At 36.6% G+C, this 16,797-nt stretch overlaps 1 protein-coding gene across 7 annotated transcripts in view; it reads left to right on the top strand.

Moving 5' to 3' along the window:
• The window catches only part of WWC3 (WWC family member 3), a gene marked incomplete at its 5' end in the record, with an annotated part of 212,287 nt that extends 201,604 nt beyond the window's left edge, over window positions 1–10,683 (top strand). For 6 of the 7 annotated variants that reach the window (XM_081327450.1, XM_081327445.1, XM_081327447.1 and 3 more), the window contains 2 exons: window positions 3,680–3,807; window positions 6,806–10,683. In XM_081327450.1, coding sequence (XP_081183576.1) covers window positions 3,680–3,807; window positions 6,806–6,872 — 195 coding nt within the window. In that variant the 3' untranslated portion in view covers window positions 6,873–10,683. The remainder of the gene's footprint in view (window positions 1–3,679; window positions 3,808–6,805) is intronic. The other variant, XM_081327446.1, reaches the window with a different exon arrangement.
• Window positions 10,684–16,797: the final 6,114 nt, after the last annotated feature.

Raw genomic sequence — 16,797 nt, 5'->3', positions numbered from 1 at the left:
GCATATCTTATCTATTTAAGTATATTCTGTTTTAGATTTTGATAAGATGGTCGAAACTCCATTCTTCTTCAGTCTTATTCTAGCTTTTTTTCCTTTGCCAAATCGTCTTCCGTATCCTTGTTTTTGGGTCATCAAACCAATCTCCTTGTAATGTCATATATATTAATTGATGTTGGTGAAATCATCCTGTCACCATTTGTTTGAGAGGACTTGTAGATCTGGTGGGTCTTCTCTTTACTCTTCCATATCGACATGGCTGTTCTGAATTCTTTATCTTCTCATCCAACTGTTCTTTTTCTAGATCCTCCAATTCCTTCCAATTTGTATAGGAAACCTTTTCCTTTTTTCAAGTTGTCGGTGTCTTTTCTGGATTTTCAGATGTCAATATTTGTTGAATAGTTGATTCTTCTGTCATGGTATTTAAATGTTTCATTTTTTGTATTGTATTTTGTATAGATGACTCTTTAGTTGTGGTCAAAGTTTGGGCTTTCATATCTGGGCTGTCTTCTTGTTCCCTCCCATACCCTCTTAGTTTTTCATTGGCTGTGATAAGAGTATGAATAATTGTTTTCAACATAGAGAGAATTTGTTGATCTTCATCCATAAGGAAATTTTATTCCTAGTCTTCTTCAATATTAGTATTTTAGACTAAAGGCTTTACACTTAGGAAATCTAAAAGAAAGAAAAAGCTGTTTTTTTTCTGGGTAAGAAACACAGAGCATTTCAGAGCGGTTGTTTCAAAATTTTCAAGGTTATATGTCTTATGTATTTCCCTGGGCTGTCAGCCAGGTCCCTGAAGAATAACAGATTAAAATACCAATTTTTATTTTTATTTTTTTATTAGAAAATTTTATTAAATGTACATTTAAAAACAAAAGTGGACATGATTCAACTTCCCTGGCTGCAACACTATTATAAGTATTACCTTATGTTACCGAAAGAAAAAACAAAAACTTAAAATACATTCTATGACAGGACAGAGTATAACAAACTGTACATACAATATCTGAAAATTTTTTGGTAAACTGTCTTTCAGTCGTCAGCATTATATTTACATATGTTTCAGCTGTGTCCTGATATAGGTGCTAATAAGAAGTCCTTACGTTATCAACTAATCAAACAATACTGTAGTCATCTCAGCGATCCTCCTTATCTCTAACCAATCGTACAAATTTTGCCAAATTTCATAATACTCTGTTTCAGTCTTATTTTTGATCTCTAGGTTAACCTGTCCATTTCGGCGCAGGATAAAATTTTATCTATTATTTCTTCTTCAGTGGGTGTTTCCTTTCTTTTCCATTTTAGGGCATATGCCAATCTTGCTGTGGTTAAAATATGCAATAATAAGTAGAAAGATGCTTTGCTGAGTTTATCATTAATAATCCCTAATAAGAAGGTTTCTGGTTTTAAATCAATTTTTTGTAGTAATATTTCTTCCAACCAATTTTTTATCTGCTGCCAAAAATTTTGCGCTTTTGAACATTCCCACCACATATGATAGTAAGTCCCTGGAAGCCTTCTGCATTTCCAGCATGTTGGTGAGATTTTTTTATCTATTTTTGCTAACCTTGTAGGGGGAAGGTGCCATCTATAAAACATCTTGTACAGATTCTCTTTATAGGAGGTGGCTAGCGTTAACCTCCTATTTCTATCAAATAGTGATTGCCAATTATCTAGGTCAATACTGTAACCAAAATTTTTACTCCAGGTTAACATTTTTTCTTTTACCTGTTCTTCTAACAAATCCTGTTCTAATAGATATTGCTATGTCTTTGTTATCATTTGGTCTTCTGTTCCTAGAAGGATTTTATCCAATTGTGTATGCTCTAATTTTATCCCTGGTTCTTTTTTGTCTTTTCTGTATTGTGACTGTATTTGTAAGTATGCCCACCATTCCAATTCTATACCGTCTTCTAATAGTTTTTTTCTTGTTTTCAGGTCTCCATTTTCGTCTAAGAGATCTTTATATGTGATTACTCTTCCTAAATTTATGAATTTGGGGTGCATGAAAATCTCTAATATGGATAGCCAATTGGGGATTTCTATATAATTATTTTTTAAAATTTTTATCCACACGTCTAATAGTGCCCGTCTAATATGATGATTCTGGAAGTACTGATGAGCCTTATATTTTCTGTCCCACATTATAGCATGCCACCCAATTTGCATGTCATGACCTTCTAATGCTAGTAGTCTTCTGTTCTTTAAGTGTATCCAATCCTTTATCCATACCGCTATTGCTGCTTGATAATATTTTTCCCAATTCAGGAAGCCGAGCCCTCCTCTTTCCTTTGCATCCTGTAATAGTTTTAATTTAATTCTCAGTTTTCCACCTTGCCAGATAAATTTGGATGTAATTCTGTTTAAATTTTCAAAAAAATCCTTACCTAATTTAATTGGTACACATTGGAATAAAAAGAGTAATTTGGGAAGTATATTCATCTTGATTGTCGCTATTCTCCCCATAAAGGAGAGCTGCAAGTTTTTTTGGGAAACACGGTACATAACTCTGAGCAGCATGCCACTTAAACATAGTAAGAGCAATAAAAACAAGGATTAAGAAAACCCCTCCATTTCTGGCTCATCAATAAAATGCTACTGACACCTATCCTACCACAAGCCCTAGGTAAAAATCCAGGTTTTCAAGGATTTGTTAAACATTGTCAGAGTGGGAACCATATGGATCTCGGGGGCAGGGAAGATGCTATTCCAGACAGTAGGCACTGCAGCAGAAATGTTGCAATACATGAAATTGTCCAAAAGGTGATGATAGATGGAACCTAAAGCATGCCCATCTTGCCCAATCTCACAGGATGGCACCCCTTCCAGTTGTTACTTCCTTAAAAATAAAGGCTCAGGAGGCAAGAAAAAAATCATTCCATTTTTGAAATGGGAAAACACTTACTAAATATTCAATGTCATAACCCACTAAAAATAGATATAATCAAAGGTCTGCTAATCTTGACTTGTTTCAAACTGACATTAAATCTAGAAAATAAAAAGGGGCGATTGGTTTTTTTACAGTTTGTATATTGGGTTTTTATTTTTTGTAAGCTGCCCAGAGTCACTGAAAGTGAATGGGCAGCCATATAAATTCTCTAAATAAGTAAATAAATATAGAAAAATATGGAGGCATTGTTGGTAGGAAAAAGCTTAACTTGAGGTTTGAAGTGAAGCTGGTTGTAGGTGAGGTGGCATTTTCCCAGAAAGCATAGTTTACAGTTTGGGAATGTTCCAGGAACCCCAGTTGTCATTGAATTTGCATGTGGCATTTGTGCTTCAAATTGCATGTGTGTAACTTACTGCTAGTGCATGAAGCATGATCCTTCCTCAGTAATTTATTAAGAACAATTTAAGGTTGTGGTCTTGACCTTAAAACTCCTTAGCAACTTATATCTTTAGTATTTGAGGGACTGAGGCTCTCACTATGAACCAGCCTAATTACTTAGTCCAGACTACAAATTGTACTTTAAGGAAAATGGCAGAAAAGAGCCCTCTTTTGCCAAAGTTTGTAATTATGCTGATTTTTAAAAATGGATTACATTGATCTAATGGGGCAATGTTGTATATTTTATGTAATTGTTTGAATGGTTATAAGCTGCCTGGACTGCCTATTATACAAAGAGAAATTTGTGGTATAAATTCAATAAATAAATAAAGGAATTAATTGCTTCTTTAGACAAGGCAAACAAAATTTGAGCATCGTCAACAACGAGCAGCTGAAAAATTGCTTAAAAAAGCTTCCAAAGAAGTATACCAACTGCGTGGTCAAAATCAAAAGGAACCTCTTCAGGTGCAGACTTTCCGGTAAGCTATTAAGAATGGTTTAAATTATTTTGAAACTATTTAAACTGATAGTTAATGTCATAATTGAAAAGAGCACACATTTATTTTATTTCTTGTACACATACTATTTCCTTTACATAAATATTTTATTAATTTTCTAATTTTACAATCATACGTAATTAATAAGCAATGTGTTGTCTGGGTCTATTAATAATTCACTGGTACATATTAACTTTCTTAGTCTAGTCCAATATTACACCATCTACTGTTTCCTTGGTCCTCTCTTCTTCTGGTAGTATGCATTTTTCCATACTGGGCAAATACAATTCTTGTTACTGTTAATACATATACAATTAAATATAGAAAACTTCATCACATTTTTCTGGTATTATACGTAATATCAATAGTATCGATTTATAATCTTTTCTAGCCAAAATATTATCTCAAGTGCATTTGCACTTAAAATCCATTTATTCAATCAATATTCTGTTTTTCCTGATTTTTTAAAATTTTAATTTCCCATCAATGTTCATAGTATCTCTATTGCTTATAATTTTCTCATAATAAATTATATTTGGGTAACCAAAAGCTTCCCTTATTCAAACCCTTTTAGAATTTTCATATTTCCCATCTCATAACAAAGTATAGTATTCTAGTTACAAATCCTATCATTCTAAATAATAATAATAATAATAATAATAATAATAATAATAATAATAATAATAATAATAATAATAATAATAATAATAATAATAATAATAATAATAATAATGTTGGAAGGGACCTTGGAGGTCATCTAGTCCAACCCCCTGCTCAGGCAGGAAACCCTATACCATTTCAGGCAAATGGCGGTCCAGTCTCCTCTTAAAAACTTCCAGTGTTGGAGCATTCACCACCAATTATAATAACACTTTTATTTCTAACAGTTAGCTATTTTCTTAGCCATATTCAAACATCTATTTAATAGTATAATATCCCATCTAATAGGTTAGAACCTCTATTTTCTTTAGTGTTACTCTGGCTTTCTTCCTTTGCCAAATAACTTTCCAAGTCAGTATATTTAAATCATCAAGTAGTTCTTCCTCTGTTTTTGTATATATTGTTTGGAATGAGGAAAAGAATTTGGTTGAAGTGTTTTTGGAAGAACGCTCAACCCATTTATATTCATCAAACAGACTCCATCCTTCTCCTTCAGTTTTTCTTTTCATTTCTTGTTTGCCAATATTCAGTATTTCTCCTAACAGCTTTATCATCCGTTTGATCAGCTCTTCATCTTCTAATTTTTAATTTGTCTGTATCTGTTAATTTCTTCTTTTAGGTCCTCAATCTCTGGATCTGTTTCTTCTAATTTTCCTTCTGTTTTTTGAGTTATTAGTTCCTTCTTTGCAGTCATTGTCTGGATTTGTAAGTTCAGGTTAGAAAATTGTTCTTTAATCTCATTTGCATTATTTTTAGTCTCATCTTGAAATAAAACAATTGTCTCTTGGATTGATTTCAACATGGAAAAAATTCTTTCTGAGATTCATTAACATTTTCTTGTTGATATATCAAGCTGGGAGCTTTGGAGACAGGTGTTGAAGATGATTTTTTTACTATTTAAGCTTAAGTATGGAACACTCATTTTGTTTTTGTATGTAGTCTTTATAGTCCAATAGGGTCCCCAACCCAGATAAGCAGTCCAAGAGTTTTTGTTTTTCCCTTTTCCCAGCTGCAGTCTGCAAAAGTGAAAGTGTCCAGGAAGAACAAAGAGTCTTATCTGAGTCTGGGCTTCAAGCCAAGTTTCCCTTAAGCATAATAAATTGTAGTGCCATACTTCTCCACTAGATGTCGTTGACACAGTCTTCCAACTTTCCAAATCCAAGCTTATTTTGCAAACTTTCAAATATTTTTTTTTAAAAAGTCCCAAAGATACTTTTAGTCCCCAAATTTCAAAGCTATAGTATTAGTTCCAAACTGATCTTGTAGTTTTCTCTGTTTTCCCCCAAAGCAATTAATTTGCTACTTTTCTTTTCCCGAGGGAGCAGGGCAATAACTTCCCTTCTCTCTCTCATCGGGGAGTATTCTTTGTTTTGGGCATTCTTTTTTCCAGGAAAGTAGTGTTAGGGCCATAAAAAGAGGATAAAGTCTCACCCAGTTCCATCCATGTTGCTCAGAAATTGCTAGTTAGTGTTTATCTTCAGTTGTCAGCAGCTTCTGACTGGCCACATGAATGTAGCCAGTCTTTCCCCCACTGGTTGGAGGGCTTCATCAGATCCAGTGGAAGAGCCACTGCCCCTCCATGATCAATGAGGGTCCTTTCCTTCGTTGCTTCTTCGGGGTGACTTTAAATCCTTTTTAGGGTCCCCAGCAGGGTGAAATCGAACGTGGAAGATGGAGCCCCATCTTCCTGTGCCTGTCACATCTCGACGTCAAACCGGAAGTTTCCCATACTATTTCCTTCTGAGCATAGACTTCATGGAATAAAAAGTGAAAATGAACAGTTAAAAGACTTTCCATTTATAGTCTGAAGTAATAAAACCCAAATATGTTTCATGCTAATTTTTCTCCATAACAATACAATCAGATACTTTAGGCCCAGACTAACTGAGTGATCCTGAGTAACTCAAGGAGGGGAAATGTAATACCGGGCAATCCCTGCTCCTAATTCTATACTAAATCTCATGGCTTTCATACATGCACACATTTGTACACCCCCCCCCCCGGATAAAGATAAACCATAAAAAATATCTGTAGGAAGGGCATTTGGGAATTTGAAGTCTGGTTTAATTCTTGAAGACTCATAATTATCCTTAATTATGCAAATACATGAATGCAGTTTCTGAGGTAATTAAGATAATTAAGACTGTGCAAATATGGGGATGATTGTGAACATCCCAAACACCTTTTTATAATTTTTCTAATCTTATGTTGCTACTTTAGGAGTTGGTCTTGAGTAAATGATACAATATTCTGTTTGTTTGTTAAATGAGTTAAACTATGTACTGAAATAATTGCACAATATTTTCCCCACATACGACAGGGAGAAGATGGCATTCTTTACAAGGCCAAGGATCAGCGTCCCACCTCTGCCAGCTGATGATGTATAATGAAATATTTATCTGCCTTTTCTTATTTTAAAATGAAGTTATTGAACTACTTAACTTTACTTTTTAAAAATATGCAAAGATTATTAATATACACATTTTGTAAAAAAATAGAAAAATATACATATATACTGTCTCTCTGTGTGTGTGTATGTGTGTGTGTGTGTATGTATGTGTATGTATGTATGTATGTATGTATGTATATAAGGGACGCGGTGGCTCAGTGGTTTAGGACGCTGAGCTTGTCGATCAGATGGTTGGCAGTTTGGCGGGTCGAATCCCAAGTGCCACGTAGCAGAGTGAGCGCCTGTTACTCGTCCCAGCTTCTGCCAACCTAGCAGTTCGAAAGCACGTAAAAATGCAAGTAGAAAAATAAGGACCATTACAGTGGGAAGGTAACAGCGTTCCATGCGCCTTTGGCGTCTAGTCATGCCGGCCACATGACCACGGAGACATCCTCGGACAAGCGCTGGCTCTTCGGCCCCCTATAAAAAACACACAGACACACCTCTCACACACAAATAGATACACTTATACACATATGTTTTAATAGTGATTGCAACAAGGCTTGGGTTTTCCTTGTAAAACTGATTTCTCTGAAAAGAACATATTTTATCTTTAAAAAGTATATCATGTCAGAATGGGTAAGGGGTGGTTTTCTTTTCTTTCTTTTTTTGCTGTTGTATTTTATTTTAAGGGCTGGAAGGCAGAAACAAAGTGAGTTCAGGAAAATTCACTGTATTGTAATTTATTTATAGTAATGTGTTTTCCTTGAAGGAAAATATTAACTTTAAGATGTATTTTAAATGACATAAATTTTGTTACTTGGTGTTTGTCATACAGTAGAATGAAACATTGAGCTGGTTTTGTTTCTGATAGCTGAACTGAAAATACTCTACATTGTTTTTTTAAAAATCAGCTTTACTGATTTATATTGATCTTACAATATAACGTACTTCTGGCATTGTCTCTGTAGTTACACATCATTTGCAATGTTTTCTTTGAAAAAAGTGAAAATGTTACTGAAACATTGTGGAGTGTGACTGCATATTCTTATTGTGCACTAGTAGATTCTTATTTTATTTGTTTCAGGTGTATCTGTATTTTAATTAGTTTTTCAGTTTAACAAGGAAAGGAAGAAGGTGACAGATCTTTCTTTAGCAATTGTTTTAGGAAAATATTTCTCTGTAAAATATACGAATAATGTAATATGTGGATGGTTTCACTGTTCTGGAAATTAGTCTAGAACTCATTTAGGAAAAACTTCAAATATCATAGGACTGTGATTTCCATACATTTTCTTTTAAGTCTTGCATTTCAAACTTCGTTATTTCACAAAAAAACCTCAAATTCATGCTGAATCTAAGTATGCAGAAAAGGAAGACATCTGTCTTGCAAAGTCCAGATTTATTAAATTTTTATCTCCTATAATCTTTAACCAATACAGCCAAAAGCTATATGTTATGTTTAGATAGAACCCGTCTGAGGAGGTTTTGATAATATAGATTATTGAAATAATGCATCTCAGGAAAATTGTTATGAATTTTGAGAGTGGTTAATTATAACTTTATTGTATACAATAAAAATCCAAATCCAAAATAAAAAAAATTCAATTCTAAACTAGATACCACTTTTATACATTCAGGTTTTCCCATTTTTTTAATGAAAAGGCTTGTTTATTTTAATTAAAGATGGGTCTTTTCAAAATACTATATCTATACAAAATTTAAGTCCTACATGGACTATTCCTAGAATTAATATTCCACAAAATATTCCACAAAATGCTAGTAATAATAGCATATTTGTTACCTGTTTTTATTGTCAAATTCTTAAATGGCCTTCTTGGTTCATTGCTTGCATAATTTATTTTTCTTTATGAAAATTATAATGCCAATTTTATAAAGTGGCAACTTCTTCTGCCCTTATGTTTCATGGGAAATGTTAAATACTGTTCCTTCCCAGTACTAATAGTGATTTTAGCTGTTCAGTGATGTAAACTCTAAACAAGAACTGAGATATTTTGACTCAACGTTAATGTACAGATGTTAAAAATATGAGCTAAAATAGTTCAATATTATCTTTCAAAACAATATACTATTCAGTTGAATGCCATTGCTTTGGAGAAAACAAATTCTTTTAGGGTTTTTGGTCATAGATTTTTACAGTTAAGGTTCAATCACCTTAAATTCCTGAGAAAGCCACTTTTATATCTTGCAATATATGCAATGTTTATTATGCTGTTATATTGAGCTTCAGTTACCCAAATAATTATGCTCTTATATAATATAAACTATACCTTGGGGGATTTTAAAAAGAAATTCAATTTTAACATAGGATACAAAGAAGTCAAAAATTTGTTTTTGGTTAAAAATCTAACAATGATGTAAAAGGTGTCAAGCACAGAAAATCAGGAGTCCAGGCAGTTTATTGTATGCTTATTTAATTTGTTTCTCTCTATAAGAATCTGAACTATTAACGGGCAAAGCAAATGGTGGTAGATAGGTGTCAGGAATTCAAGGTGGGCTGGACTTAGATATTGATGCTGTGTTGAACCTCTCCCTCGGCCTCGTCATCTCCTATAGGAAGCCAGATAACAAAAAAAAATGTTAACCCCAATAAATCAACAGTATCTGTCAAATCTGGAATTTGTGTTTTGTGTTAAATTATGAAACAGTAACCATTAAATTAACAAGAACTTACATGAAATCAAATAATTCATGATAGATGCTGTACACTTTCCCATTGCTTGGCATCATTAAATGATAAAATTTACCATTGTCTTCTAATAAATTTCTTATGGGTGATATAGTAGATTACAAAAAATGTTATCCCAGAAAGATACAGGAATAAATGGGTGGAATTGGATTAGAAGGGTAATGAAAAAATAGATGATCAAATTGTAAAACTCTTAAACATTGTTTTATACATTAGTTGCTATCATGGATTAATCTTACATTGCTGCATATAATTCAATATATTTGGCCTTTAATGCAGCAGTCCACAATCTTTGCTACCCAGTGGACTGATGGAGGTGGCATGGCGGGGTAGGGGTACATGGGATGGTTTTGCATGCATGTGCACCACTTTCACAAATGCAACTTCCTATGCATGCACATGTGTGTGTGCACTCGCTTACCACTTCTGCAGCCCAGTTCCAAACTGGCTGCGGCCCAATACTGAGCAGTGGATCAGGAGATGGGGACCCCTGTCTAATGCATTTGAGAAACAGCTGAGAAAGGGCTTTTTTTCCTCCAATCTGAAGAAAAATTATTATTTCTGATATGTAACACTGCCTTGTTACTTGTGTCATACTAATTGTTTGTGATAGAAAGCAGTCAGTATAAATATTTTGCCATCTCTTAGGTCCAATTATGACCAGCTTCTGCGTGTATTATGGATGGAATACATGGTATAATACATGGCATTTGGACAGAAAATGTGTTTTGGAATCCCAAATAGAAAGATATTAGTAGATAATAATTGTAGTCACTATGCAGTATACATACAGTATTTGTTTGGGGCAGAATAAGAACATGACTGCCCACATTAATACTATTACAGTATGTTATCCTCTACAGTGTTCATTCCTTAATGTTGTCATTGTTTCTGAAAGATTGTCATTTGTATTTGAAAAGTATTCTGTGAAATTAATAAATATATACTTGCTATAAAGTCTTCATGTTATGCATTTATTGTACAGTTAATTAGCATAATGTTAGCTTATGTTTATACAGTTATTATGAATTTGCAAAATGCAAAATTCTTATAAAGGCTGTTACTAGTTTTGGATTAGCTACATTACACTTTTATAGTTTGTATTCCACAGTTTTCATTACGTCTTGTGACAATGACTAACGTATACATATATTGTTGTTATATTGCTTATAAAATACTTTCTGCATAATGCTCTAATGTCCTTTTTTATAATGTCAGCCATTCTGCCTTATGAAAGTCATTTATGGATTCCTTAATTGATTGGTAAGTATAGGTAGGGATGAAGGAATTTATGATTGAACTATTATCAAAGTTCAGACATGAATCCTTTGTACAAAGACAGACAAACCATTTAGAAATTATTTTTAAATGTATGTAAATTATTTAATTTTTCAAAAATGCTATTCAAAAGTGCTGGCAGTCCACAAAAACACATATAACCTTTAAAGCTACAGAATCTGAACACTCAATCACTGAAAGTCAATGGTAATACATCAATTTTTCATTTTTGCATTAAGGGGTTTTTGCATGTTAAGTTGAATCTATTTAAAAGTATTTTCTAAAAGGTCCCAGAATGAAAATATCTCCACTCACCTTTAACATGTTAAAATACAAGTAAGTGCATGCTAGCCTTAGTCTGATTTTTGGAATACCTGTATACGTGCACAGGAAATATGAGGTGCTCATCTAAAACAGAAACTAACTATATATATAGTCAACTGTGCAGAATTACAGAATAGATTTGCAAATGCATGGTTGGGTATAGATGATTGTTTATGCTTCAGGTATGCAGGCAGTCGTGCTCCTCACCCCCCAAGTGTTGAAAAAGCCTCTTAGCCATCACGAAATCACAGCTTTGATGACTCTAATACATTCCATATAGAAAAAATATCTTGGTCAGCAACTTTTGGACATCTCCATGTGCTTTCTGTGCAGGGACAATAAAATCTGGTGCTCTCCAGAAGTTTGTAGTACAATGACTGTGAGTTTAATCATTATGTTTAGCATATTAGGTTGCCAGTTCTTGAAATAGAAGATAAAAATATGAAGAAAATAAAGGGACATTTCTCACACATAAAACTTATTCCTGAACTACTGCTGAGCTATACTTTGGCACTTGAGAGGTGTATCCAATGTTCTCCTTTTATACCCTGAGTCATGCTTTTGCTTCCATAAGTTTACATAGTTCAGCTTAGTTATGGTAAAAATAATTGTTCAAAATATCTGCAGAGGTGTAGGCTAAACAACTGATGGTGGTTGTAGGAATAGGTTGTCCACTTAAGACTTCTTCCAAACTTACATGAATATGAAGTATTTATCATAAACGTAGTTGATGAAGAACAGAATTTAACTCTTTCTGGTTTGCTTTAATTAAACGGGGGTGGGGGGGGAATCAAATACCATATCAGTTTTCCAAGGACCCCATAAACTAAGGCTGCTATTGCAGGATCCAATCTGATCAGTCATTGGGACGAAAGATTTATTCTTCCAAGCTTTCGGGCTCATGCCAGAGCTCATTCTCAGGGAAATTTCTTTCTCCGTGGATGGGCTTCAGCACAAACTGGAAAACTTGGAAGAATAAATCTTTGGTCCCAGTGACTGACTCAGATTGGATCCTGCAACATTAACCTGGTACACATATATTTATTTGTCTTCTTTCCTAAGGCTGCTATTGCAAATGTTCTGCACATTTTGCATTCTACTTCTCTGTCCCCAGTAGTGATGATTTTGCCACTTCCAAATACGTACTAGCCCAAGTGTTATAGTAGTCCAGAAAAAAATGATGTAAGACAATTGTTAAGATACTACAACCATCTTTTTAAATATAAACCACCAATACCTGAAAAAATCCCGTAAAAGCTAATCAAGCAGCATATTTGTCAGCACTTAGAAATGAACACGGTGAGCTCTAGAAGTCAACATAGGTTTGTTAAAAAATGGCATATCAAACAAACCTTATTGCCTTTAATGGAGTAACTAATTTATTGGACCAAAGAAATGCTGTGGAGATAGTATATTTAGTCTTCAGTAAGATGTTTGATAAAGAAGACCACAGTCTACTTCTAGGGAAGATAGAACAATGTGGGATAAACAGTACCAGCAACAAATGGATTTGCAGTTAGCTGACGAACTGCTCTACACATTGAGTCTGTAGTCCTATATCTACATGGAGGGAAGTATGCAATGGGGTACCTCAAAGTTTTGTCCTGGCCCCAGTGCTCTTCAAAATCTTCATAAATGACCTATATGAGGGGATTGAAGGGATGCTCATCAAATTTGTGGATGGCACCAAGCTGAAGAGAATTGCCAACACTTTGAAAGATAAACTCAAGATTCAAAAGGATTTTGACAGAAGAGGATTGGGCTCTACCCAACAAGATGCAGTTCAGTGGTAAGAAAAGTAAGGTCTTGTACTTAGTTAGGAAAAATGCACCAATATAGGATAGCTCAACAGTAATGCCTGTGAGAGGGATCTAGGTGTTCTGGTGAACTATCACTGAAGTATGAGCAATATCGTGCCGAAGAGTTTAGTCGATATCTGTCGCTCAGATCCGGACCGGTCTGGACTCCGACTGGGCAGAGTCTGATGATGAGGATACGGGCAGTCTTGTCGATGTTATCTGGGAGGAGTTCGATCCTGTGACTCCTGAAGACGTGGACAGGATCATGGGGAAGCTGAGCTCCACCACGTGTTTGTTGGACCCGTGCCCCTCCTGGCTGGTTTATGCAGCCCGGGACGGGACACGAGGCTGGCTCCAGGCAGTGATAACTGCTTCTCTGAGGGAGGGTAGTTTTCCCGCCGCCTTGAAGGAGGCGGTGGTGAGACCCCTCCTCAAGAAGCCTGCCCTGGACCCAGCTGTATTAAATAACTTTCGTCCGGTCTCCAACCTTCGCTTTCTTGCGAAGGTTGTTGAGAGTGTGGTGGCGCATCAGCTCCCTCTGTTCCTGGAGGAAGCTGATTATCTAGACCCGTACCAATCGGGCTTCAGGCCCGGGTACAGCACGGAGACGGCATTGGTCGCGCTGGTGAATGATCTCTGGCGGGCGCGGGACAGGGGCTGTTACTCTGTCCTAGTCCTTTTAGACCTCTCAGCGGCTTTCGATACCATCGACCATGGTATCCTGCTGCGGCGCCTCAGGGGGTTGGGAGTGGGAGGCACAGTTCTTCAGTGGTTCTCCTCCTACCTTCTGGGGCGTTCGCAGTCGGTGTTGGCAGGAGGGCAGAGGTCGACCTTGAGACCCCTTGTTTGTGGAGTTCCTCAGGGATCGGTCCTCTCGCCTCTCCTGTTCAACATCTACATGAAGCCTCTGGGTGAGATCATTCGTGGTTTTGGAGTTGGTTATCATCAGTATGCTGATGATACCCAGCTTTTTATTTTGACCCCAAACCACTCCAGTGATGCTCTCGACGTGATGTCCCGTTGCCTGGAGGCGGTTCGGGTCTGGATGGGGAGGAACAGGCTTTGACTCAACCCTGACAAGACTGAGTGGCTGTACGTGTCGGCATCTCAGGATATTCAGAATATTCCATCTCTTTCTATGGGGGGTGAGCTATTACCCCCCCGTAGATAGGGCTCACAGCTTGGGGGTCCTTCTAGATTCACCGCTCTCCTTAGAAGATCATATAGGAGCTGTGACTAGGGGGGCCTTCGCCCAGGTTCGCCTGGTGCACCAGTTGCGGCCCTATCTAGACCGGGATGCCTTGCGTACAGTCACTCATGCGCTGGTGACCTCTCGTTTGGACTACTGCAACGCTCTCTACATGGGGCTGCCCTTGAGGACCACCCGGAGGCTTCAACTGGTGCAGAATGCAGCTGCGTGAGTTGTGTTGGGGGTCTCCCGATACTCCCATGTTACACCTCTGCTCCGCGAGCTGCATTGGCTACCGGTTGCCCTCTGGGTGAGATTCAAGGTGCTGGTTATGACCTACAAAGTCCTACATGGCATGGGTCCGGATTACCTACGGCAGCACCTGCTGCCGGCATCAACTTCCCTCCGTCCAGTGCGCTCCCACAGAGAGGGCCTCCTCAGGGTGCCTCTGATCAAAGAATGTCGATTGGTGGCCCCTAGGGGGAGGGCATTCTCTGTGGGCGCGCCAGACCTGTGGAACTGCATTCCGGTTGAGCTCCGGATGGCCCCCAACCTGTGCTCCTTCCGGCGTGATTTTAAAACCTATCTATTTGAGCAATCTGGCCTGGTCTGATGGGTTTGGGGTTGGATTTAAATAAGTTTTAACACATTTTTAGTATTGTATTTTTGGGCATAATTATTTAATTCTTTTTAATCTCTTTTTTAACTTTTGTATTTACATTTTGATATTTATTGCCCTGTACACCGCCCTGAGTCCTTCGGGAGAAGGGCAGTATAAAAATTTAATAAATAAATAAATAAATAAATAAATAAATATGCTGCAACTGCCAAAAAAGCCAACACAGCCCTAAGCTGCATCAACAGAGGGATAGCGTTAAGATCACAGTAAGTGATAGCACTAGTCTATACTGAATTAGTGAGGCCACTTTGAAATACTGTGTCCAGTACCAGTCACCACAATACCAAAACTATTATAAGGCTCTAGAAAGAGTGCAGAGAAGAGCAACAAAGATGATAAGGGCTCTGAAGGCAAAATTGTGAAATGAATGGCTAAGATAAGTAGCCTAACAAAAAAAATGTCTTAGAGGAGACATAATAGCAGTCTTCAGTACTTGAAGGACTGTCACAGAGAAGAATGGGTTGATTTGTTCTCCATAGCATCTGACGGCATGACAAGAAGCAATGGGTGGAAGCTTACAAGGAGATCCAACCTGGAAATAAGGACAAATTTCCTGACAGCTAATCAATGGAACAGTTTGCCTCCCAGACTTACAGGTTCTCCATTGCTGGAGGTTTTCAAGAAAAGATTGGACAACCATTTGGTGTAAGGACTCTTGCCTTGGGCAGGGGGTGAGACTAGAAGACCTCCAGGGTTCCTTCAAGTTCTACGATTCTATGGTTCTATAAAATCTTAGGAAAATAATTTTATTTCTCTTTTTTGCATTTGTTCCTGGAGGGTCATGTATCATTCCTAAATAAAGTACCACTTAGTTTCATAACCACTGTTCTATTATTTAAGCAAACAAAATTGAATTGTTTTGTTCTACTTTTTAATTGAAAGCCCTTCCTTCCATCCTTCCTTCCTTCCCTGTCTCTGCAGCCAGCTCTGAAGACGTAAGAGTATTTGTTAACCTGCTTAGTTCCTGCCGGTCTGCCTGCCTCTTTAGCAGTTCTCCAATGTGGCATGCAGTCATGTGACTAGCTGTTTCCTCTATATGACATCATTGCCTTTGCAGAGAGATACCAGCGAAGAAAAGATGCTGTCAGGATCTTTGGAGCAGAACTAAATGATGTTGCATTGCCGGTAAGAGAAGACCTTGCTCTGTTCTGTTATTTTTTAACCTTTCCATGGGTATTGTGAAATCAACCATTATCAAAGGAAAGCTTTAAAAATAAATCCTAATTATAATAGGCCTCTACAAATCAGAAGCCAGCAGGTGCAGAGGGTGTTTGATGGATCTCCAGACATTCAGATGAGAAGTTCAAAAATAATGCTATCAAATGGGGTCTTAAAGCTGACAAAGACAAACAATTGTCAGTGCCTATTATCTGACCTTTTTAGTATGCATGAAGGTGTATTTTCATTCTATCCAAATGGCTGGAATGAAACGTTTGTGTTCAGATACATGAACTGGCTCTTTGAAATATACCAGGGTATCAGAGAATATTTGTTTTAAAGGGAACATAACTCTAAATTTCTGGCATAAATCATGTGGAAATTCAGTTTCATTTGTTCTTGGAGAGCTTGCTGGGAAAAAAAACCTTCAGTTGAATGGCTTGCCTAAGGAATTGTTAAATTGCCTATTTTGTTATTTTTTCCTTGTAGTGAGTAAGTGTGTTCCATGGTTAGTTTATGTGAAAGAAAAAACTTACTAAGATACTTAGGGATATTTTTATAATGTGTTGGAGAATGGGGTAATAACCTAGTAGTTGGTAGAATGGGTTGAATAAAGAATAACTGCAAGAAAGTAATAAGAGATCTCAATTTCTGTACTGTTCAAAAGGCCATGGTGAAATCTGTCTTTGCAGTTCAGTTAAAAAGGCAGCTAGTTCTCTAATAATTTTGTCTATTTTGTCAAAACAGAATGTTCAGCTGTACAACTCTGAGCAATGACATTTTTTA

Source organism: Vipera berus (genome assembly GCF_964194415.1).
Source record: "Vipera berus genome assembly, chromosome: 4".
NCBI classification, from domain to species: domain Eukaryota; kingdom Metazoa; phylum Chordata; class Lepidosauria; order Squamata; family Viperidae; genus Vipera; species Vipera berus.
Note: the sequence above shows the minus strand (reverse complement) of the source record. Positions and strands in the feature narration are given on the sequence as shown.